The 25,504-nt window shown below is 46.4% G+C and overlaps 1 protein-coding gene across 5 annotated transcripts in view; it reads left to right on the top strand.

The window, feature by feature from the left end:
* The first annotated feature begins 8,674 nt into the window (after positions 1 to 8,674).
* The window catches only part of LOC138373500 (DNA-binding protein Ets97D-like), a 225,633-nt gene continuing 208,803 nt past the window's right edge, over positions 8,675 to 25,504 (top strand). For 4 of the 5 annotated variants that reach the window (XM_069339722.1, XM_069339728.1, XM_069339715.1 and 1 more), the window contains exons 1-2: positions 8,677 to 8,844; positions 10,117 to 10,268. In XM_069339722.1, the coding sequence (XP_069195823.1) occupies positions 10,120 to 10,268 (149 nt within the window). In that variant the 5' untranslated portion in view covers positions 8,677 to 8,844; positions 10,117 to 10,119. Of the gene's footprint in view, positions 8,845 to 10,116; positions 10,269 to 25,504 lie in introns of all 5 variants that reach the window. The other variant, XM_069339736.1, reaches the window with a different exon arrangement.

The following is a 25,504-nucleotide window of genomic DNA, read 5'->3' as shown; positions in this document are numbered from 1 at the left end:
TAGACAACAAAATGATAATAGATTACATGAAATGAAAAAAAAGAAGATGAGAGAAAATTGTAGGTACAGTATATTAAAGCACATAGGTAGCTAAGATTGATTGCAATGACAGCTTGAATGGTAGTTAACAAAAATTGGTAGTCACAATACAGCATATGGCTAGCACATAAAAGAAGACAGCAATGAACACAATGATAAGGTGGTTTGATATTACATAAAAATTAGGAGATTGGGTAACACTAGGTACAGAGCAAATTTAAAGCTCAGTATTATAGTATGACGAAAAAATACCGAATTGCTTATTCTAATTGAGGCTCAAAATCAGTGGAAGATTAGCGGAAGAAGAACACCAGGCGTCTTGTTACTAATGCTTTATTAATGATCCCCAGTGTCCTATTCGCCTCATTACGACCAAGCATGCATTGATCCTTTGGTTTTAAAATCTTACTAAGCGTAATACCCAGTTCCCTTTCACATTCCACTTCGCATTCCTGACATCATCCGTTTGTGACTTGTTATCCTTTTCATCATTACCTAGCCAAAAAAAAAAAAAAAATCACATTTATCAGCATTAAACTGCATCTGACAAGCTTTTGCCATCACAAAAACCTATTTAGCTCAACTTGAAGTGATAGTGAATCTTCTACCATGTTAATTTCCCTACCGATTTTGTATCATCGGCAAAACTAGCAAATGTTGCTATTCCATCCTAAATCTAAATCATTTATATATATTATATTCGCCAGAGGTCACAGGACAGACCCTGAGGCACTCCCCTAACAACATTAACACACTCTGACTTAACCCCAGTTATACTAACTCTCCGTTCACTTTGAAATAACCATGCCCTATTACAACTTCATATGACCCACAATACCATGAGCCTCTATATGTAATCAGTCGTGCATGTGGCACTGTATCAAAGCTTTGCTAAAGTCAAGACACAGTCAAGACATCATCACACTCCTTACCGTATCAACTGCCTCAAACTATGCTGGATTAAAAAAATAGCGAATTTGTTATTTAAAATACTGTCTGAGGGACTTCCTTCCAGACACAGGTATTCACAGCAACCCTGCCCTCTGGTCTCTCCCCCGTGAGTACTATAATGTATTCATGGGCCTTTAATGCTTCCCTTTCAGCTTCAAAAATTGTAATGGTGCCTTATTTTACTTCATTATCTTAATGACGTGTTACAGGTCGGGTCTGGAGTGCCTCTCCCTCTATTTCCCTTGGACTACATGCTGTTGACTATGGCCGTTACATTTTCCTTCCACGGACATGCTACATGGGGGGCGTCCATCCCCCCCCCCCCCCTTTCATTCCCGGCAGGGTTTTTATTCATGTCTATAATGCTTTATATGATTAAAAGTGCAAGTATGTTGTCGATTTCACTTATGCTACCGAAACCCCCCCCCCCCCCCTTCCTCCACAGAATCATCGCGGAGGGGTCAACACACACCCCCGGGACGAGGAGATCGGCGTGGAACGGCCTGCTCCCACCTGACGCAATTCGATTCAGCGGACCACTGCCCATTCATCCTACGAATTTGTTTTTTTTTTCCCTAGGATCCTGCTTAGGTACCCTGCCTAACATCGGGCTTACCAATAATATGCAATAATAGGCATTTACCCACAGCTTGCGTTAGTCGCAGTCTGCCTTACCCGCGGTGGCCTAGACTGGGGAGTGTTACCCGTCTGTCATCACTTAAATTACCCCTAGAGTGTTCTTTTCCTAAAAAATCTGTTCAGATCATTCAGCTTGACCGCCTGGGCGTTGCAGTCTACGTCCCCGGTGCTGTTGGTTCAAGGTAGCCCACCCACTTCTTGCCTTCAGTTCCTGCCGCTAAGGGTGAGCATGATAACACGCCCTTAGTTCGCTCATAGAAAGCCGGCATCCACTGGACCTGTGGACTCTATCTATCTATACCCTGTGGATACCTCTACTCTATCCGGTATTATTACTCAAGCCTTAATCATAATTGAAGTACACACTGCTTCACTTCCATGCGTTGTGTTCCAGACTAACCCGCCAACAGCGGCCTTCAGGTGTTGGTCGGCCCCACAACTGTGATATTTACCATTTTGGGATTAACTGCAACATCAGTGCTTCATTTCTATACGTTATCTAATTTATCATCATTACTATTTAACATACTTTGCATGATCCGTCAGTGTATATGGTCAGTACAATGTTGTTTTCAGCTTGTTGCAAGTAGCCCTGTTCGTTTGGTTTTCGGAGCGTTTAATTTCCCACCTGCTTTACCACACTGTCCTACTTATGCCACATGTCCACCCCTGCCAACCCTTACTGCCGTAATATTTCCAGAACGACTACAGCTAGACCATTGGGGAACACCTCATGGACGGCGAACATTGGATCGCGCCCGAGGAACACTCTCGACGGACTGCACGGATGGGCGCATGCAGGACCTACTGACCCGCCCTGGGCCAGCCTCGCTGGGTTAGTCTCTGCGAGGGCGGGATACAGCGACGACGCCACGAGGATGACCTGGCGTGGCGGTGCACAGCACGCGAGGCATGCACGAGGTAATACGCCCACTACACGCGGACATTAAGACGCCCGCCTTGTATACACATGCACCAGAAGGGGCTCCATTGGTCACTTCCAGGATGCTGCTTACCTAGCAGCATTTACCAGCCATGTACGCCCGACTCTGTACCTTTTTTTTCAGTTTTAGAAATCCTGACTGTTTTTTTTTAACGACAGAGATAACGGGTGTACGGGCACGGATGTGGACGCAGACAAGGAAAACTCCATGATGCCCCGCGACGCAGAACTTGCAGCGACGACCTTCCTGGTGGCAGGGCCCCCTACGTCAGGCGAGAAGTCATCGCCCCTCCACGCTGATGCTCCTTTCGCGGCCAGCGGGCACTCGCCCTTGGGGGGGGGGGGATCCGGCCTGCTGGCCTGCGGAGTGGGGGTGCAGCGCCGGCCCCTAAGTGTTCCACTGTCCGCAGCTACTTACCCTGACTTGTACGAGTAATGTTAACCTTGCCCTTTATGTGTATTCTGCATTTACTGGTTAATTTACGAATTTACATTATGTATTGGAATGGGGCATTATTATCTGTCACGTGTTAGGACAATATATGCTACTCTAAATGCACTAATTCTCAAGGAAAAATATGTTAGACATTTGCCTTACTTTTACTCATAGATAATAACTATTCAGTGTTCTGCAGATCTTGATTTAGTTAGTTCCCGGCTATAAGCATATGTATTAATGATATTAAATTGCAGTTATAGTACTCAAAGTTATACATGTCTATGTTACGCAGTTGTAAAATATACAAGTTATAGCCGCTTCATTAACAGGATCTGCAGAAAATATTTATTGTACTAATAATAAATAATTAGGCCCCCATGCTGTTGGTGTCTTTTTCCCTCCATGATCAGAAAAGGTGGTGATGCAATGATGCACACTCCTTCCATGCATGAAGCCATATATCTGGGGGGATAGCATGGTTCTTACTCTATGGAGGAAACGGTTTAGGACCATTCTCTCGAATGTTTTGCAAATGCAGCTAGTAAGGGAAATTGGGCAGAAAGCATTCTCTTGATTTGGCTTGGGAATTGGAATGATTATACTGTTGGTCCAAGAGTTAGGAAGTTCCCCAGTAACATAGCTCATATTATACAGCTCAAGCAGGGGATTCCCTGGTACTAAAGGGAGCAGACGCAATATGTCATAAGTGATACCATCTTCGCCGGGGGATGTGGCTTTGCCTTTGTTTAGGGCCGCGAGTAATTCAAACTCAGTAAATGGCACGTTGCATTCATCTTCCTTGTGGAGCATGAAGTCAACGAGCCTTTCTCGGTCTCCGTAACCAGCATTTAATCTGAACTGTGTGTCTGGGGGAAGATTATTGAAGCTAGAGGTGGTTGCCCAAGCATCGACTAACTCGTTTGCTCTGTGTAGAGGGTGAGGGTGTGCTACTTGGCCGATCTTATCGCCTTTAATTCTTTTAATATCCTTCCATGCCTGGCTGAGGGGGGTGTGAGAGTTGAGACTGTTAACAAAAGTTTCCCAGTTATCTTGCCTGAGCTCTGTCATGCGCTCCCTCGCCTTGGCTAGGGCTTTCTGAAAGAGCTTGAGCATTGCTGGCGTACGTGTTTCCCTATATGCAAGTCCAACTCGTCTGGCAGTGCGTTTCAAAGTACGCAGTTTGGGGTCATTGTAATAGGCATGGCGTTTATTACCTTTCATATCGTTGCGACTATTGGATGGTGTGGAGGGCCGACCTAAAGGGTCAGCGAACATCTGAATGTTCTGTACTAGACCGTCGTTAAATGTCTGGACTGTGGAGGGATCATAAGTGCTGTACCACTCTGACACATGACCAACAAAGTCTTCACGTCGAGCTGGAGGAACACTGAGCCGTTTGCGTTTAAAAGTCCCACCGGGCAGGATGGTATTTCCTATACATAGAGTAGTCAATCTAGGGTGATGATCTGACAACAAATCTGTTACAATAGATGATGTACACCAGACGTGAGAGACGTTGAAACCAACACAGAGGTCTAGAATGCCTCCACAAATATGCGTGGGTTCAAGGTCACCCACAATCTGCACATCTTGGTGACTATTTAGTAGCGACAGCAGTTGATTCCCGTTACCGTTACTGAAGCGAGAGCCACCAATGTCCTTGACATTGTAGTCACCAAGAATGATGGTGGGCTCTGCTTGAGCGCAGGCCGGAAGATCAATATAATTTAACTTTCCTGCTGGAGCATATAGATTAAATACATTGAGAACAGAGTTGCCCACATAGATCCTCACTCCATGATACTGTTGACCGGCAGTTTGTTTTTCTGGCAGAAGTTGATGGGGTAGGGATTGTTTGATGTATAGAATACAAGAGTTACTGGATCTGAAGTTGTAAGAAACAAATGAGGGCAATTTCGGGGGTGAGGATCTTGCGGGAACTCTGCACTCCTGGAGACATACAATATCGATGTGTTCAGTTGTTACTTTGTGATGTAAATCTGAGAACCTTTCTTTGAGGGATGCAATGTTCCAGCTAAGGACGGATAACTTAGTTATTTGTGCATTTAAAGTCAGCATTATATATTGATATTATTAGTTCACTTAATATATATTATCTATTGCACTACGATATAAGTCCAGTAACATTTCTTAGTTTATTACCAGTGTCACACATTTGCCTCCAATGGTCTAGTACAATTTGTCGGTCATTTCCAGCTATAGAGTCGTTTTGAACATACCTTAATACAGCGTTGGCAGTTAACCTGCGTGGAAGGACTTCATGTAGCGAATAAATCTTATACTCGCTCCATTATCTCAACATCTTAATGGCATAACTAATTACACAAGCAATAATCCTATCCCTATTTACAGGTAACGGGTTTTCCACCCGCCTATCTTACTGTGAGGTGTAGTCACCGTTTTACGGACTATTCATGCCCGTGCCACCTCTTGGGTGGCTTAATCTTTATCAATCAGTCACCGTATATAAGCCAGCGATTTGAGAATAGCAAACCAGTACAATCTCCAGTCAAGAATGTAGCACTCGGTGTAGTCAGTTCTAATTAATCGACTCAAGACGCTACAGCTTCGACACAGAGCAGGCAGCAGACTATAGGACCACATCCAGCCACCACGCTCTCCCACATAGAGCTCCGCGACTCCGGCCACACTCAGCTCTCTGCTCTGCTCCAGGCTTCGTCACAACGTCTACGACACTGCTGTATCCAGGAATACTAAATAAATATGAAACTGTAGCGACTAGATTATCCCAATAATATACTTGCTCCAAATGCTTTGTTAATATTCCTGACAACCTTTGGAGATGAATGAGGTGAGGCGTTGCCCGAGCATATAAGCAGCAGAATAGCAAACATTAACCCACACAGGAGGCATCTCCCGTCACGCAGGGTGCAGTCGCACCTCCACAGATCTCCAATATCATCTATTGATACTGGTAATGGCTCAAAAGGGCCACCACTTACGGGCTATTCATGCCCGTGCCACCTTTTCGATGGTTTAATCGTCATCTTGGACACATTCATGGGAGACATCTCCCGTCACGCAGAGTGCACTTGCACCTCCACAGATCTCCAGTATCATCTATTGATACTGGTGATGGCTCGAAAGGGCCACCACTTACGAGCTATTCATGCCCGTGCCATCTTTTGGGTGGCTTCATCTTCATCTTCTTCATCATCTGTTTAAAACACGGGAGACATCTCCCGTCACGCTGGGTGCAGTCGCACCTCCACAGATCTCCAGTATCATCTATTGATACTGGTGATGGCTCGAAAGGGCCACCACTTACGAGCTATTCATGCCCGTGCCATCTTTTGGGTGGCTTCATCTTCATCTTCTTCATCATCTGTTTAAAACACGGGAGACATCTCCCGTCACGCTGGGTGCAGTCGCACCTCCACAGATCTCCAGTATCATCTATTGATACTGGTGATGGCTCAAAAGGGCCACCACTTACGAGCTATTCATGCCTGTGCCACCTTTTGGGTGGCTTAATCTTCATCATCATCATCAAACATTAACCAGAGTCTACTTTCAAGTGTTGTCTAGAGCAGACACTTGCGAGATACTGTACCGACGCTCAGTGCGCTCAACTCACACCAAAGTATCACCTGTGTACTTCTGTATATTCGACCAAATATATATATAGTATCTTAGTGTCTGTGTTTATTTGTCACCATACTTTGCGTAACAATAGAACCGTTACATTGGTGACCCCAGAGAGTTTCGACGATACCCAGCCACGATGGACTACAACATGGACTCTCACTGGACCTCTACTGCTACTGTTTGCTGTGATGGAACACTGCCAACACCCTCGCCACAGCTATGATTTTCATCACGTCCATTTCTGCATTTTCATCTACTACGGCTTGCTGCTCCACGATCGTTACTCACTCATCTGACAGCCTCATCAATGATTACATCATGTTGGATCTACAGCTTGTCCTGCCGACTCTCCGTCGCTGCCAGGGCACTGCTTGTCCTACGCCCACGACAGCTGCTCTGTCATCAGATTCATCTACACGTTCACTGCATTTTGATACTCGGCCGACTCAAGCCCTTTGCGCAGTACAGGACTTACTGCTTGCGTTTCCGACACTTCGTCGCCTTCAGGACAATTCAGCTCTAGATGTGATTACCTCGTTGTCCTAACTACGTGCCTACATTACCTCCTAATGTCCTGGTGCCCGAGCCCATCCGCCCCGGATCTAAATGCTCCACCAGCGACCCAAGGACGCAACAATTATGCACATTCTTCTCTCCTGCTACACCGAGCTTGTCCACACACTGCCTACATCTTTTGGTACCAGACTACAATTTCCACAGTCAACAATGTAGTACTCGGCGTGTACAGTCCTAATCAACCCAAGACGCTACAGCTTCGACACAGAGCAGACAGCAGACTACGACCGCATCGAGCCGCCACGCTCTCGCTCCCCGAGTTCAGACACTCACAATTCTCAATCGAGCCGCCACGCTCTCCCACATAGAGCTCCACGACTCCGGCCTCACTCAGCTCTCTGCTCTGCTCCAGGCTTCGTCTCAAACGTCTGCGACACTGCTAAATCCAGAGACACATCCGCCGACTACGCAGTTCACTTTTCGACCACAGTTACCAGCAGCACCGCCACCTACGACAACGGACGATCCTGTACGACCTCCCACCCTACAACCCCAGTTACCAGCCGCACCACAACCTGATCCTACGACGACGGACGATCCTGTGCGACCCCAGTTAGATGACATCAGCGAAGAGGAGGAAGTTAACTTTGATGGTTATGTAACGCGAGCAGGGCGTACAATTCACCGACCAGCTAAGTTCCTTGATCGAGTATTTTTCCTTTCATCCCCTGGGAGGGGGAGTTCTGTAGCGAGTAGATTATCCCAATAATATACTTGCTCCAAATGCTTTGTTAATATTCCTGACAACCTTTGGAGATGAATGAGGTGAGGCGTTGCCCGGGCAACACGGTGAGGTGTTGCCCGAGCATATAAGCAGCAGAATAGCAAACATTGACCAGAGTCTACTTTCAAGTGTGGTCTAGAGCAGACACTTGCGAGATACTGTACCGACGCTCAGTGCGCTCAACTCACACCAAAGTATCACCTGTGTACTTCTGTATATTCGACCAAATATATATTTAGTGTCTGTGTTTATTTGTCACCATACTTTACGTAACAATAGAACCGTTACAAAACTCACTAAACACTGTGTATCTAATCAACCCAACAACGTAACATAATCGTACGTTACAACTTAATGTTACCAAACAATATGTAAAATGTTTTGTCAATATTGAGGATAGGTTTGTTAGCAGTCAGCCATTAGGGGACTTTGTTTAATTCAATATTCACAGTGTAATAAGTGGGTCAGCATTAGAAATTGCCTAGCTAATAGTATATTTAATATCCCCATTTCACAGGAAAGTTAGTCATGTTAGCTCTATCTATAAATCCAACATTATCTGTGTAACTCATCTTCTATGTATGTACTTTTACCTGAATAAAAATTTGAATTTGAATGTATATATGGAATATGGGTCTCGCAGTGTAAACTGTACTGAAGTCAGGGTTGCAACGCGCGTACGAACATGTGGGTTAGGCAGTTTAGATTGTATTGAAGTCGAGGTCACATCGCGCATTCGGACAGCGGCCGCTGATAATGTAAACACAGCTGATTCACTGGCGACACGGAGCTGGCGGTATTAGGACGGAGTTTCCCTCGGTATTGGCAAGCTTTTGCTGAGAATACTGCCAGCTGACGTCACCATAAACAGGTGTCCAGTGGTGCGGTTCATCGCCAGAGAAGGTATTATTCATTATGGATAACTAATCTGATATGTTGAGGGTCATAGTTATGAATCGAGTAGATTCATAACACTGAATCTACTCTGTGCAATAATAATGAAATTATTGTATAATCTTTAGTGTTATTAACAGTTTGTGTCTAATTTGTCATTTTATTATTTCTTAGAGGGTGGAAAGCTTGTCGGCAAAACTGAATGAGTACCTGGTGTTGGGGACGAGAAACTTATACTTTGGCCTATCAAATTCTAACTGTAGGCCAACTACTGACTTTTTTTCCAGGATAATTAAGGATCTGATTGTGCACTGATTGATTCAGAGAAAACTAGTAGGATAAGGCTTAAGAGGAATATAGGTAGGGAAGGTTTTAAACTTGTCAACAAGAGTCGGAAGACATCATCTCCTTGGATCTGTGTAAAAGTGCAAAACAAAACAAAAATGTATAAATACTCAAGCATATGCCTAATAATGCCCCCTAATTTAACTTTCTTGGAAGTGTTTCTTGGTTTTTGTTGGCTACAGCTGTAGGTTGCCGTCCTACGTCTGACTTGTGTGTACAGGAGATCGATCTCTCCTTTCACAGCACTTTGGTCGGGCCAGGGCTTCACCTACTGTTAGTCAAGGTGGGACCTCTAATGCCAACAGCCGGGTCGGATGCATGTTCCCCAGCCTCGTCCTGTTTTTTTTTATTTTGTTGTAATCTATGAAATAGCTTGGATAGTTTGATAAAGTACAGATATATGAAACATGTGGAAAGCACAACAAATTTCTCTGGAAGCTAGAAAACTGTTGCAAGTTGCATCCTAGTAAGGCCTGTCAGTAGATGGTTTAGGAAGGACTGCAATAAACCTATGTTCAAGCTTCCTGTTCCCATTGACAGGAATTATATGCTGCATCGTATTTCCCACAGGTTTTGGACACACTTAATTGTTTTTTAAATTGACAAAAATACATATATATTTCTATTCACTATTTGTAATGAAATAGCTTTGGTGCGTTGGTGAAGTGCAAATATGTACTCCAGATGATTGAAATGGATCAACAGAGCCTCTATTGAGCCATGCACAGCTGTTCATCTGCTAAAGATAAATACGGTACAATATGGATTCTGACACCAGGATTCAAGTCGGCAGGTTCACGAAATAGATTGTTAAAGCTCAAATTTTATTTTTCTGTACTGTATGTTTTCCATAGAGTAATATACTATCTATCATAAAATAGGCAATATTTTATTTGACAATTTACATATATAATTAACATTTTTAATCTTGAACAGACAATGTCTGGGTCAGTATTAGACGGGATTGGAAGCTTGGAAGAAATGCTGTTCCGAGCTGCTGGAGAGATGCCAGATAATGGCCAGGCATCAGAGGGCTGCGAAGGGAAGGGGGACCATGAAGCAGCAGCATTAGTACTGCAGGAGCGGAGGTACAGTATATATATATATTAGTATATTTTGGTAGCAGTCTTTCCTGTAGACATATATTATTAAATATGACCGAAAAAGTAAGATTAATAATTCTAACACGAATTTTCTCAATCTTTCGTACATTACGCTTCACTGTTGGAGGTAAATAAAAAATCACTTCTCCAAAATTCATTTTTATTTCTAGTCTATATATAGATATATATATATATATATATAGTCCGTGGAAGGGTGGCAGGCAGTTAGCATGGGACTATACTTGCGTATCCACCCTGGCAACGACATACATCACCCTCTCTGCCGGCACGGCAGGAGCCGCAGCGACACACAGAGAAAAACAAAAGTCAGTCAAGTACAGGCAATTAGATCAAAGGTACAATTTCGTTCCAATAGGGTCTGAGACCCTAGGCCCATGGGGTGAGAGTGCAAGAAGGTTTCTTAAGGATCTTGGTTCCAATCTCATTGACACCACAAGAGACCCTAGAGCAGCAAGTTTTCTCTTTCAGCGCCTCAGTGTCGCGATCCAGAGGGGAAATGCCCGCTGCATCCTCGGTTCCTGCCCGGCGTCGGAGGAGTTCGAGGAAATCTACAGCCTCTAGGAAGCGAACTTTTTCTTGTGTCCTCTTAATGTTCATTTTTTGTATAAAATCAGATATGTAACTGTATAACCTTGCATAATAAAGTGTACATCGTAATAAAAAAAAAAAAGGGGGTGGTAGGAGAAGTGAACACTCTTTCGTATTCAGAGTTAAATGTCAAGTTTTTCCCTGAGTGCTCTGTGTTCCCTTCTCTGAGGCTGTGGGTCCCTATAATTACACCAGTGGTGGTACCCCCCTATATATATATATATATATATATATATATATATATATATATATATATATATATATATATATATATAATACTTACGTTTCTCATGTTTAAAAGACGTTGCCCTAAATATTTATGAAAGAATAAGTTTTAGTGCCATATAATTTAATTGTAACCTACAGTGCTTTGATGTCGATGAACAGTGTATAATTTGTCATTACTGTATAATGTACCGAGGCTGTTTGTCAGTGATGCTAATATTTTTTATATTGATTCAGAAGAGCTTCATTCCATCTAATTATGTGGGGTGATCACAATTAGTTCAAGGTGGGATTTTGTTTCATTTGAAAATGCCCTGCCAGGTTCAACTTCATATCTCCTAGTGTTTTTGATTAGCCTACAAGGACTGTACTTCATGTACTGGTTAAATACATGAAGTACAGTGCCTTATGCATCCCAAAATTAGCATTTGCACAGGGTGTCCCCCCCCCCCCCCCCTCCTCCCCACAATAAGGAAAGAGTACAAGCACATACCGTATAGTATAATGATCAGTGGTGCATGGGAGAGGCTGAGGAATATGCAGGGCAGCCGTAATAAAGTTTAGACTGAACCAAAGACTTGTGCAAATAGAGGCGGTTGTGTCTATCAGCTCTCCCACTCCAGGACGTATGAGGCAAACCTTAACACTTTAGTCCGGGCATGACGCAGCATTGCGTCATCCATTTACTGTTGGTAATCTCGGGGATGACGCAGCATTGCGTCATCCACTAAAATAATTGCCAAAAATCAGGTTTTTATCCAATTTTTTTGGGACTCTTTGGTAACTGTCAACAAAGCGAATGCAATCTGTGACTACAATACAAACATGAAAGGTGTTGATCACTTTGACCAAATGATCAAATATTATCACTTCATAAGGAAAACTCACAAATGGACGAAGAAAATGACCATCTATTTTGTGCAAATGGCTATCTACAATGCTTATGTGATGTACAACTACTACACAAAAAATACTAAACTATAATAATACATATACTAAAATACTAAATACTAAACATTTGTGGGCAGGAATTGGGAGTGTAGCTGGAAGGTGTCTGGGCGCTCACTCGCAGTTAACGCGTGGCCCGTCTTCAACTCGTCGGCGGGTGGAGCATGACCAGGTTTTTTATTTTATATGCTAATGTTCCTCTAGAGAATTCTATTGCGAACCCATTGATACCAAAATGAAAGACCTAGAACGAAAATTGAGGTGACCAGAGTGAAAAGAGTGAACACATTTTATCGCTTTTGCGCGCTCCTGGGTAACTCGTTCGCACTTTCTCTGTTTGCTGCAGGTAATTAGCTGGGCTTTTGGAGTTTATATGCATTTAGTGCTATAGAGAATTCTATTGCAAACACAATGATACCAAATTTAATCTCGTAGGACGAGAATTAAGGTGACAAAGTTGAAGAGAGTATACACTTTTCAGAATTAACGCATGCTCCCGTGAAACTCTGGGACCCAAATCGCACAGTTGAGGGGTGGTGGGCAGGGCACGCCAAAGTGTTAAGGCGAGGGAGTCCCTTGGAGCATGCGGCTCGGAGATCGGCAACATGAGCAAACCTAGACCTCAGGTGTTAAAGACCTACAGGTATCCAAGGCCAAGGGATACTGCCAAAAGTTTGGCAGTATCTCTATATGTAAGGGGATTACCACAGAGTGACAGTGGGGGTGGAGGTGAGGAGGGATGACATGCCTCTGAATAAAAGTTAAGCATAAGTCTTTGACATAGAGAACGTGAAGCCATGATTGGTGGCTCAAGATGACACGTTACCATACTCGAGTTGGAGCTGACATTGGAGGTAAGAGGGGTCGTTACAGTGACTGCAGTGTATTGTCAGGACAACCAAAAATAGAGTAGTGCTCAGAACACCACTTCATACAGGAAAAAGAAAAAGTTAAAGAGAGCAGCACCAATCCTCATTTTAAATGAGCGATAAGAGTGGAAGCTTGGACAGAAAAGTGGGAGATTGCCATAACTGGGAGGCAGAGAGGTAACAATGATGTTTCAGGAATCACACAAGATGCATATTAATCACTTCTGGCATATTAATCAATCTGGTACCAAAGCAAACACCCAGATAAGATAAAAGATACCCAGCAAATACTGTAAAGAGGAGGAAGGGTCTTTGTACAACCTTTTCTCTCATCTGCTGGTGAGAATGGAAATATGGAAGAATGAAAATATTTTTGCTGGACTCCAAAAGATACTGACTGTATGAGCCTGCTGCCGTCGAATTGTAGAGCGACAACGTGGACTGAGTTTAGAAAGGGCGAAAAGATCATTATAAGGGAGGCAGACATGAGTGAAGCAGTCCAAAGGACAAGATTAAAGAAGGTGTTTACGAGTCTGGAAAGAAGGAAGAAGATGAGCACCAGAGCTAATAGGTGAAAAATGCAAACCCTTCTAACACCAATTGTGTTCCAACTCTTCCATTATCTACCAACACCAGTTCTGTCACAACAGAGCCAGGGAGATGGACAAACAACAAATAAGTCTGAAATAAATTTACTTACAACCTTATGGACCCTATTCCAGGTGTGAGAGAGAGGGGGCGCTAGGAGTAATAGTGAATATTTAGGATTTCCAATTCTCATATTTATCTGTGCACATGGCCCTATGGGCCTCTGCACTCTTCTGAAACAAAATAAAAGATTCAGACTTATTCCTGTGCCATTACCACTTTCAGCCTTCCTGCTTACAGCATACAGCCTAAGCACAGTCTGAATGCCACCAAGGAATGCACTTCTGCATGCCATGAGAAGCATAATGAGGAACAGAGCAGAGACCATTGTCTATTGTCATGGTAAAAGGAGGGAATGTGGGAGAGAGACGTTAGACAGGAAGGGAAGGGTAGCACAGAGAGTGTAAAAGATTCCAGACTGCCTTATCAAATCACCACTAAGGGAAAGAGGAGAGCAAAAGTAAACAAGGATGGGGATATGGCTATCATATCACCATCAAAGGGAATCATAAGAAATGGAAGAAGACCAGTGAGAAAGATCAATGCAGGAAAGAGTGTGGGCGTGATTTGACGTGAGCCACCTCACCAGAATTCAGGAGACAAAGAAAAAGAGAGAATGAAAGGTTCTGAAAGATGGCCTCGAGTATTTTGTGTGGGCATCGCCCCCAGAGGGCAGGTCAACAGTTAAAAAACACACAAAAGAAGCAGAAGCTCTGGAAACAAGTTGAAAAAGTGTTTGAGATTGGGTGGAAATTGGAAAACATGGAGGGAGATAAATGGAACAAATGGTATACCATTTATTCACAAAGATGCAAGCAGTGGTAGAATGAGCACTTGACTGAAAAAAAAGAACATTCCAGATCCTGGGGGGGGGGGGGGCAGGTTCTGCACCACTGTGATTGGGGGGCCAGGTTCTGCACCTCTGTAATTACCTAAGTGTAGTTACAGGATGAGAGCTACGCTCGTGGTGTCCCGTCTTCCCAGCACTCTTTGTCATATAACGCTTTGAAACTACTGACGGTCTTGGCCTCCACCACCTTCTCACTTTACTTGTTCCAACCGTCTACCACTCTATTTGCGAAGGTGAATTTTCTTATATTTCTTCGGCATCTGTGTTTAGCTAGTTTAAATCTATGACCTCTTGTTCTTGAAGTTCCAGGTCTCAGGAAGTCCTCCCTGTCGATTTTATCAATTCCTGTTACTATTTTGTACGTAGTGATCATATCACCTCTTTTTCTTCTGTCTTCTAGTTTTGGCATATTTAATGCTTCTAACCTCTCCTCGTAGCTCTTGCCCTTCAGTTCTGGGAGCCACTTAGTAGCATGTCTTTGCACCTTTTCCAGTTTGTTGATGTGCTTCTTAAGATATGGGCACCACACAACAGCTGCATATTCTAGCTTTGGCCTAACAAAAGTCATGAACAATTTCTTTAGTATATTGCCATCCATGTATTTAAAAACAATTCTGAAGTTAGAAAGCATAGCATAGGCTCCTTGCACAATATTCTTTATGTGGTGATTGGGGGGCCAGGTTCTACACCTCTGTGATTGGGGGGGCCAGGTTCTACACCTCTGTGATAGGGGGGGGGGGGCAGGTTCTGCACCTCTGTGATTGTGGGGGGCCAGGTTCTGCACCTCTGTGATTGTGGGGGGCCAGGTTCTGCACCTCTGTGATTGGGGGGGGGCCAGGTTCTGCACCTCTGTGATTGGAGGGCCAGGTTCTTGCACTGGTCCCCGATAGGCCAAACCAAATCAGCCGCAGCTGATGTGACCTTTTAGTGTGAAGCATTCTCAGGAAAATAGCTTCTGGGGAGCCGCTGAGGTTTTTCCAGTAATTGGCATTTCAGTGCACTCAACGCTGGGGTTTTGGGCCTTGGACAAAAAGAGCTAAATGGGCCCCATCCTATGGTCAGTATGGCCATTCAAAGACTAAACGCATACAGTGGTACCTCAGATTACGAGCGTTCCTGTTTACGAGTTTTTTGGGTTATGAGCAGGACTTGCTCAGAAAATTTACATCGGATTACGAGCGTTGCCTCGGAATACGAGGGTGTTGATACGCGTACAGGCCAACCTAACGCGTGGTGGCACGGCGATTGCCCCTCGGTTTACCAGAGCCTTGCGCCCAGTGACTATTCCACCCGAATTCTTCACAAGGATTTAGTTTTTTGTTGAATTTTTGGCCATTTGAGCATAAAAGTTGTTGTTGTTATCTCGCCATGGGTCCCAAGAAAGCCAGTGGTAAGGTTCAACCTACGAAAATAGTTGCGAGTAGAAGCAGTAGAGGATGTCCCTTCCTCATTAAGAAAATGTGTGAAGTATGGGAAGAACTGTAAAGTTTTGTTAAAAACTCGCCCAGATAAAGCTGTATCAGGCCGTTGCATTGACCTTTTAAGTGACAATGTGATATCTTACTACAGACAAGTGTTGCAAAGAAGGGAAAAACAATCTTCAATGGATCGTTATCGTTGTGAGAAAATAGAGCAGTGAGCCACAACCATGACCTAGTGGTAGGCAGGCAAAATGTGCCAGAGAGTGCACTCCAGAAAAATCTTTACTGCCTGATGTTATAATGGAAGGGGACCCCCCTTCCATACAGTAACACCTCTCCTCCTCCCCATCTTCCATACGCCAACAGGAGTCATCAGCAAGGGTAAGTAATAACTTGAACATACTTTTGTAGTATAGATTTGGATGAATTAGATATAAAATTTAGTTTGAAGTGAGGTTTTTGGGTAGTCGGGAACAGATTAATTCATTTCCCATTATTCCTCATGGGGAAATTAGCTTCGGTTTACGAGTTTTCGGATTACAAGCTGTCTCCACGAATGGATTAAACTCTTAAACCGAGGTACCCCTGTACTTGTAGATGGCTCGTGTGATAATATGTAATGATTAATTATCAAAGTTATATTATGCACAGTTTTGCAGAGGAATACATTAAGACCATATTCCTATACTTAAAAAGTTTTAATTCTATTTTCTAGAAAATAACTATACATAAAAGCAGCCAAAAATTATAAGATCTTTCACTAAGATATTAATACATATTGAGATAATTCACTCAATGTTTCACTTAGTTATAATACACATAATGTATAGTTTTCTATAGAAATAACTTGGTATAAATTTCCAACAACTAATTGTAACAATCACTTGTGTGTACAGAATGCCTCTTGACTGAGCAGCAAATAAAAACCAGTAATACGCTGTACTCTGCTGCTGCTGTTCATTTGTGTGAAACGTTATATGAAATGTTTAAAACGCTCAGAACAACGTGTACAGTACAGGAAATAAATTAAAAAATAATTGGGCAGCTGTGGCTAATTGATTATTCCAAGCATTATTTGATATGTTATTTTTTATGGCACTAATATATAAGTGCTGCAAAGGACCCTGGTGCTGGCGGTCCCTTGGCCTTGAACCTAGCCTATTGGGTAATCTGACCCTGCTAGAGGTTGTCTCTTGCTAGACTCCTTGGTGAATGTGATACCTGTGTCACATAAAGTGCTCAAAGTCACATGATACCTGTGTCACATAAAGCACCTACTTTGTCTTTTTCTCATTTTGGCATCTTGAGTGATATTCAGTGCCTTTCTTGGAGGGGGGGGAGCCCCTGCGGCTCCCCGGAGGTGTCCAGGCTGATATGGATATATTAGATTTTATGTATGGAGTTCTAGGCCTACTGAGGACCACGAGACAGAACCTGGACCTCTCAGAGAGGCACGAGGAGCAATGGCCTATAGAAACCCATGTGGTTGGAAGCATTCTGCGTCTGTCATCGTCCGGGTCAGGCACCCAGAAAGGTAAGCGCCCCAAATCAAACCCCTATTCTGGTTAAAATATTGCTACTGAAAGCCGAACTTTGGGCTTTCGTAAGTGGGTTGAGCAGACAGCGGCGCGGTAACGTCATGCTAGTTGCTAGTTTTCATTTGGGGCATTCTGTCCACCAGTTTGGCTTTCGGTAGCAATATTTTAACCAGAATAGGGGTTTGTTTTGGAGCGCTTATCTTTCTGGGTGCCAGACCCGGTCGATGGCAGACATAGAATGCTTCCAACCACACAGGGGGTTTCTATAGACCATTGCTCCTCGTGCTTCTCTGAGGAGGCCAGGTTCCCGCTCGTGATCCCTGGTAGGCCTAGAAATCCATGCACATTGACTGATGCCAAAGACTAATACTGTAAGTATCCACTCGATTTAACGACCTATATGGAGCTGTACCCTGGCTGTTATTTCCGGAGCTCTGGTATTTCCGAAGTTAAGTGTCGGTAATTTTTCAAGTAACATTCAGGTAAGATATATTTTGTATAGACATCCACTTGGTCCACCACTCTAGTGCCTTTTACCCTGTGATGTCACAGATTCACGGCACATTGTTTTGATTTGTCAAGAGGCTGTTGTGTTCATTCTGTGACTTTGTTGGACATATCTGCACAATCAAGGAACATCCGTGCACCATGTTGGCTCCAAATGCACTCATTGTGTCAGTGATGGCTGACTAGTGGGTGGATGGACAGGCAGGCAGGGATGGAGAGGCTGAAATGTTGGCAGGCAGAGGCTGAGAGGTAGGTGGGGAGGGAGAGGCAGGGAGGGAGGCAGGCAGGCAGGAAAAAGCAGGTAGGCAGGGAGGCAGGCAGGCAGAGCTCGGGAAGGAGGCAGGGAGGGAGGCAGACAGGCAGAGGCTGGGAGGTAGGCAGGCAGGCAGGCAGGCAAAAACAGGGAGGCAGGCAGGCAAAAACAGGCAGGCAGGCAGCGCTTGGAAGGGAGGCAGACAGCAGAGGCTGGGTAGTAGGCAGAGAGGAAGAGAATGGGAGGCAGGCAGGCAGGCAGGCAGGCAGCGCTTGGAAGGGAGGCAGACAGGCAGAGGCTGGGAGGCAGGCAGGCAGACAGAGCTTGGGAGGCAGGCAGGCAGAGGCTGGGAAGTAGGCAGGGAGGAAGAGAATGGAGATAGATAGATGGAAGGATGGACAGAGGGAGGGAGGGATGGAGGGAGTGACAGATGGATGGAGGGAGGGATGGAGGGGAGGGATGGAGGGGAGGGATGGAGGGGAGGGATGGAGGGGAGGGATGGAGGGGAGGGATGGAGGGGAGGGATGGAGGGGAGGGAGGGATGGAGGGGAGGGATGGAGGGGAGGGATGGAGGGGAGGGATGGAGGGGAGGGATGGAGGGGAGGGATGGAGGGGAGGGATGGAGGGGAGGGATGGAGGGGAGGGATGGAGGGGAGGGATGGAGGGGAGGGATGGAGGGGAGGGATGGAGGGGAGGGATGGAGGGGAGGGATGGAGGGGAGGGATGGAGGGGAGGGATGGAGGGGAGGGATGGAGGGGAGGGATGGAGGGGAGGGATGGAGGGGAGGGATGGAGGGAGGGAGGGAGGGAGGGAGGGAGGGAGGGAGGGAGGAAGGATGGAGGGAGGAAGGATGGAGGGAGGGAGGGAGGGAGGGAGAGAGAGATGGAGGAAGGGAGGGAGGGAGGGAGAGAGGGAGAGAGAGATGGAGGAAGGGAGGGATGGGTGTTGAGTTGAGGAGAAACGGAGTGTGTGTGTGTGTGTGTGTGTGTGTGTGTATGGTTGTAGGGTGGGGGAAGTGTATCGATGGTGGGGAAGGACCGGCTCACTGATAAGCCTAACACACTTGACCCAGTTAACCAGATGTTTCTTAAATTCTGGATGTATGTACATCATCATATATATTTCTGGTTGCAGATTTTGTTTAGTAATATTATTAGGATAATAAAAAGTTATAAAATACTTGTTTCATGAATGCTTTATTGTATTAGATGGAGACTCTCCAGGCTGTCTCTGGCTGGCTGGCAATCTACTGAGCCATTTCCCTGAAGGGTCTTGGGGTGTGGGGGAGAGCAGGAGTGAGGGAGTGGGGGAGAGCAGGAGTGAGGGAGTGGGGGAGAGCAGGAGTGAGGGAGTGGGGGAGAGCAGGAGTGAGGGTGTGGGGGAGAGCGGGTGTGGGGGAGAGCGGGTGTGGGGGAGAGCGGGAGTGGGGGAGAGCGGGAGAGGTTCAGTGAGGGAGTGGGGGAGGGGACTAATAGAGGTAGGTGGCCTGCTTGCCATGTGAGGACCAAAAAACAAACCCAATACCGACCTTTGGTAATTTCGACCGCCAAACAGTCATGAGGCTCTAGATACCGGTCTCCCAAACCGGTCGTTATTTCCGGCAGATCGGTATATAAGAGGCCTTTAAATTGAGTGGATACTGTATATCATATCAGTCTGGATAGCTTCTTGGAGCCTCCGAGTCTCGCCCAGAAAATGGCATTTCATTATATTCAACGCTGGTTTTTTTTTTTCAATATCTAACACACAGTGCCACATATTCTTTCCCGCTTGGCACATTTTTATAATTACTGGTTCGTGCTGCAAATGCTTGCTACTGCCTTAATACCTAAACTATTCTGCTATTTAAAGCTGCTACATTGAGATGCACCTGGCGGCAATTAGTCAACGCACTAGAGATACAACAGTCCCCAACACACTGAATACAGTATAAACAAGCAGGTGTAATTATTGGCTTTATTATCACAGAATCCACTACCAATAAAAAAAAATCTGTGCATTGCCTACTGACATTTATTTCCCCTTTGATAGAGATTAAGACTTGCATCTACAATACATGGACAAGAGTGGTGGGCAGTAAATAATTAAGTAAATGAACTTTACTGCCATAAGAATTCTAACATTACACACAACACGCCCAGCAGGTCTGCCAGTCGGCTATAAATTGAAAACGGCATTGTGACGGTGCCACTGACTGCCCAAATCTCGTACAGTTATGGGGAGACTCTGCAATTGTTTTACCACCAACAATCTTTTAGAAATGATATTTCATATTATATAATCTTCTGGCTGTTTAATGATTACCGTAACTATTTCTCAGACTTGCGTCTCGTGGAACCAGACAGTAGCTTATATGGTATAAATTCATCATGACCTTGGCAGCCCTGTAGGCTTAACTGTTCCCACACTTAACACAATTGGTTTGATTGATCAAAATAGCCCTCTTTTATTATAGAGACCATACCTGGTCATAATAGTTGCCCATTAAAATATTTTTCAGCAAAAGACATAAAAAACAGCACATGGAGGAGATAGAAGGGGAGATGGTTTCATTAACCACCGCACTGCGCATCTGGTTTCGGCAAAAACTTCATAATGTAATTGTTAAGGACATATTTTTGTTTTTATAAATGTTCAGGTAAAGTTAATGTCAAAATGTTTCCAAACTCAACTATTTTCATTTAAAAACACAGAGTGATGAAAACATTAAAAAACATTAAAATATAGCCTAAAAAAAAAAATAGCGCAACTCTCGGAGTGCCTCAAGGCGCTCTGCCCAGCTTGGTGGTTAAATGTTGGAATTAGAAAACGAAACGGTGTTTTATTTTCTGCGTTATCAACATACTGTGGACAAACACAATAGATTTTTCTGGGGGGAGCCCCTACGGCTCCCCGGAGCTATCCATGGCTGATATGGATACCCCTAACTATTTTGCATCGGTTGATGTGGGTGGAGTTCTAGGCCTACCGGGGACCATGAGCCAGAACCTGGCCCCCTCAGAGAGGCACGGGGAGCAATGGCCCATAGAAATGCACATGTGATTTGGAGTATTCTATATCTGCCATCGACCGGGACAGGCACCCAGAAAGGTAAGCGCCACAAAAAAAAAACCCTGGTCGATACCTGGTTGATGGGGTTCTGGGAGTTCTTCTACTCCCCAAGCCCGGCCCGAGGCCAGGCTTGACTTGTGAGAGTTTGGTCCACCAGGCTGTTGCTTGGAGTGGCCCGCAGGCCCACATACCCACCACAGCCCGGTTGGTCCGGCACTCATTGGAGGAATAAATCTAGTTTCCTCTTGAAGATGTCCACGGTTGTTCCGGCAATATTTCTTATGCCCACTGGGAGGACGTTGAAGAACCGCGGACCTCTGATGTTTATTCAGTGTTCTCTGATTGTGCCTATGGCACCTCTGCTCTTCACTGGTTCTATTCTGCATTTTCTTCCATATCGTTCACTCCAGTATGTTGTTATTTTACTGTGTAGATTTGGTACTTGGCCCTCCAGTATCTTCCAGGTGTATATTATTTGATATCTCTCTCGTCTTCTTTCTAGTGAGTACATTTGGAGGGCTTTGAGACGATCCCAATAATTTAGGTGCTTTATTGCATCTATGCGTGCCGTATATGTTCTCTGTATTCCCTCTATTTCAGCAATCTCTCCTGCTCTGAAGGGGGAAGTGAGTACTGAGCAGTACTCAAGACAGGACAACACCCCTATTCTGGTTAACTACAAAAATCGACAAACGAGTGGACAGAACTCCCCCAGGAAAACGAACTAACAAGCATGACGTCACACGAGCTGCGCCGCATATCTGCGCAGCTCCCCCCTCCCCGGGAGGGGGAAGGGGGAGCCCCAGACCCCCGCGCTGGCGATCCCTGCCTCAGTTCCTCGGCTGATGGGATAATGCACAGTCGTGTGGCTCCAGCTCCGGTTTTGTCTCAGTGCTGTGACTTGTTTGCAGTGCTGCTCTTACAGTGGTCGTGTGAGCTGGGAGTAGTATTCTCAGGTACTCGGGCTGCATGTGCTTAGGGTCACCTTCCCTGAGTGCCCTGTAAGTACCGCCCTTGGGGCTTGGGGTTGCCTTCCACAAGTCACCTTGGGTCTACCTCTGTTGGCTTTTCGCTGCTTGGCATTTGGCCGCCCCGAGTGTTTGGGGGTTTTCCTCCCTTGTTTGCCTTGGGGTCAGTGGTAGTTACAGCACTGGTGTTGTGCAGGGTACTGCGTAGCTAGTTTTCACCTATGACAGCGGCCGGCTCTGTTCCCTCTGGGTACGTTGTCCACTTGTGTGGTTTTTCTTTTATATTTGTTTTTGCCTGGTAGGGGGTCTGCCTTGTGTTCCCCCCCCCCTTATATTAGGTTCGTTTGTGTGGTGGCACCCCCTGCTTCGCCCTCACGGGTGGACACGTCCCGTGGGTTCAGCTTTAGCAGTTTGCTTGATAGTTTTGGGGCGCCGGTTAGCAGTACCCTGCCTGGGATAACCCTTAGCAGACCCAGTCTAGGGGCCCTGGGAAACCCCCCGGGGGCTCTCGGGTCCGATTGTGGAGACCCTTGCGTCCCCTTTCGCTTTGTGCGAGTTGAGGGTTGCTCTGTCCCTTTGTCTCAGGGTGACTCTCCTTGTTTTTGCCTCCGTCATGCTGCCTGTTGGGTCGGTGACACATTCGACCCTGAGTCCTGCGAGCTTTGTTGCTTGTTCGTGACTCCATTCACCCAGTCTGCTGATGGGGGGGGGGGGAGGCTTCGCCTCTCACTCTTTTCTTAATCCATTCCGTGCCCCGTTGCTTTGGGGGTGAAAAAGCAACGGGGCACTTTGTGGGGAAGTCACGAGGTTTTTTCCCTGTGTTATAGGGTGGGGAGTCTCCTTTGCCGCTCCCCTCTCCAGCATGGGCGCCCTGGCCGCCTCCGGCGGCTACGGACTCGAAATCTTGCGTCATAGCCCTTCAGCGCCTATGTTCTGCAGGTGAGTTGGTGCGGTTGGGCGTCTCCTTCGTCTCGACGCTGTTTTTGTTTTTGGAAGTCGGAATGGGTGTACATACGTACTTGAGAATGTGGCCCGTATCACCCGAGGTGCCTACTGCAGGGCTATTAGCCCATACTGGGCAGCTCTTGTTCTCTCCACCTGATTCCTTCCTCGGTTCACGGGTGTCTGCGGGTGGCCTCTTGTCCCTTCCGAGGTGGCTCCTGCCTGTACTCCTCCTACCCCTCTCTTATGCTTGTCTAACCTTGCTTGAGTTCGGGGCCCCGCCTCCACCTTGTTCCGCAGTGCAACGGTGGGGGTGCCTGTTCGGTGGTACGTTTTCCTTTGTCGAGGGTGTTTTGTGCTCGCCTCCTTGTGCTTGCAGGATTTGGTTCTGGCTCTTTGGTTCTGCCTCTTCCCTGTCGTTTGCCTGTCGAGAGGTTTCTGTGCTTCATGGGCGCTCTCGTCTCTGCTCTTGGGGCTGTGAATGGGGTCAGCCCAAGTTGGGCTGCCTAATGTGTTCCTTCGATTGCCTGTTTCACTGCACACATTTCTTCTACCGTCCCTGTGGCTCAGTTGGGTGCTCGGTTTCCGCCTGTGTCCCCTTGTGTGCCACTCATGTACGATTTATCTTTCTTCTGTCGCTTCCTCGGGGAGTGTGGTGACGTTTTGCTGCGGTTTTGGTACTGCAGCTGTGTGTCGGGGTTGGTTGTGGCATTATGTTCGGCCCTTCCGTGCTCCCTCTGGGGCCCTCATTCCTTGCCGGTCTTGCTGTGCCGGGCCTGGTTTTTCCATGTTCCTTGGATTCTCTGTCTTGTCCTCGCCTCGTTGTGCTGGTGGGGGATGAGCTTGGGTTCTTCATCTCGCCCCTCGCCGATCCTCCGGTTTTGGTTCTAGTTCCAGAGCCTAGTGGGCTCCCTTCCTTAGTGTTTTTCCCGACTGTCCCGGGGTTTTTCTTGACGCTGGGGCTTTGAGGGGACAGCTCGGCCCCGGGGCCTGCAGGGTGGGTTCCCGGGGCTGGGGTGGGGCTAACGTGAGGGGCCTCAAGCCCCGTTGGTCCCCACCGGGGTATGTCTAACCCTCTGGGCGGGGCTTGCGGTTTTGTGGTGTGGGGTTTTTCTGTTCCCCCTCTCCGCACGTGCTTTGTGGGTGTCGGCTCCTCCCTAGGCTCGGTTTCCTTGTCCATTGTGCCCATTGTTTCCGTCCTGTCGGTGGGTGCTTTTCTACGGTCTTCGCCCCTTTTTTACCGGGACGGGCCTTCTCCATCTTGTCTCCTCTTCTTGGGGTTTCTGCATGACTTTTGGTCTCGGGTGCGACGGGGTTTTTGTGCCTTCGTCCTTTGTGTTTGCTTCTTTTTTGTTCTCGAAGGTTCGGGATGGTTTTGCTTCTTCCCTCCGGTCCTTTCTAGGACTTGTGGGTCCTATTCCGGGCAGCTTCTGGGTGTTTGGCCTTCTTGTTCTTTTGTGCATATCTCTTCTCTTCGCGCTGTCTTGGCGCTACTCGTTTTCCTGGGGGCGATTTTGCTCCAATTAATGAGTCTTTTCGCTCCTGCCCTTCTGCGGGATGTTGGTGTGGGGCGGCTCCTTATGCGGGTTCCTTCCCTGTCGGCTACACTTGTGGCGGTGGACTTGCACGCTTGTGGCATTTTAGTTTTGGTCCTGCGTTTACTTTTCCCTCCTGGGGCTGTCATAGGATTGGCTTGCGGAGGATGTAGAGGCCCTTGGGGTCGTTCCTGGGTCTGGCACCTTGGTTTCTGCTGCTTGCTTTCGGTATCGATGTTCCTTCTGCGCCGTTTCGCAGGCTGTCTCATGCGTTGTTTCACCTCCGGCCTGCTTATGCACTGCCTGTGCCATCCTGGTCTTTGGACAGGGTGCTCTCCTGTTTTTCTTCTCCATGGTGGTTGTGGGTCCTTGGTCAGGTTTGCTTTGCCTCGGCTCTCTTTTATGTTGGCATTGGCCTCTTGGGGGTCATGTGGCAGAGCTTCATGCTCTTCTCCGGCGCAGTGGTTTTTGCTCCTATGGTCGTGGTCATAGGTTTCTTCGTCTGCAGCCGTTCTCCCTTTTTCTGGTGAATGATGTGCCTGCTGCTTTCCGGAGGGGTCCTTGGGTTGTTGTCTCGACTTCGTGTTGAGGAGTGGTTCACCGACCGCCTCCCGGGTATGTCCCCTTGTTTTCTTAGGTAGTCTTTGGTGAAGTAGCTCCGGGGAGCCGTAGGGGCTTCCCCCAGAAAACCAGTGTTGAATGTAATGAAACGCCATTTTCTGGATGAGTCTCGGAGGCTCCCCGGCACCCTCCTGCCCTCTGGTTGGCGTTTTTTTCGCGGTTTTGATATCCAGCCTCAGAACTGGGGCGGGGATCGCCAGTGCGGGGGGTCTGGGGCTCCCCCTTCCCCCTCCCGG

This window comes from Procambarus clarkii, chromosome 5 (genome assembly GCF_040958095.1).
Source record: "Procambarus clarkii isolate CNS0578487 chromosome 5, FALCON_Pclarkii_2.0, whole genome shotgun sequence".
Lineage (NCBI taxonomy): Eukaryota > Metazoa > Arthropoda > Malacostraca > Decapoda > Cambaridae > Procambarus > Procambarus clarkii.
Note: the sequence above shows the minus strand (reverse complement) of the source record. Positions and strands in the feature narration are given on the sequence as shown.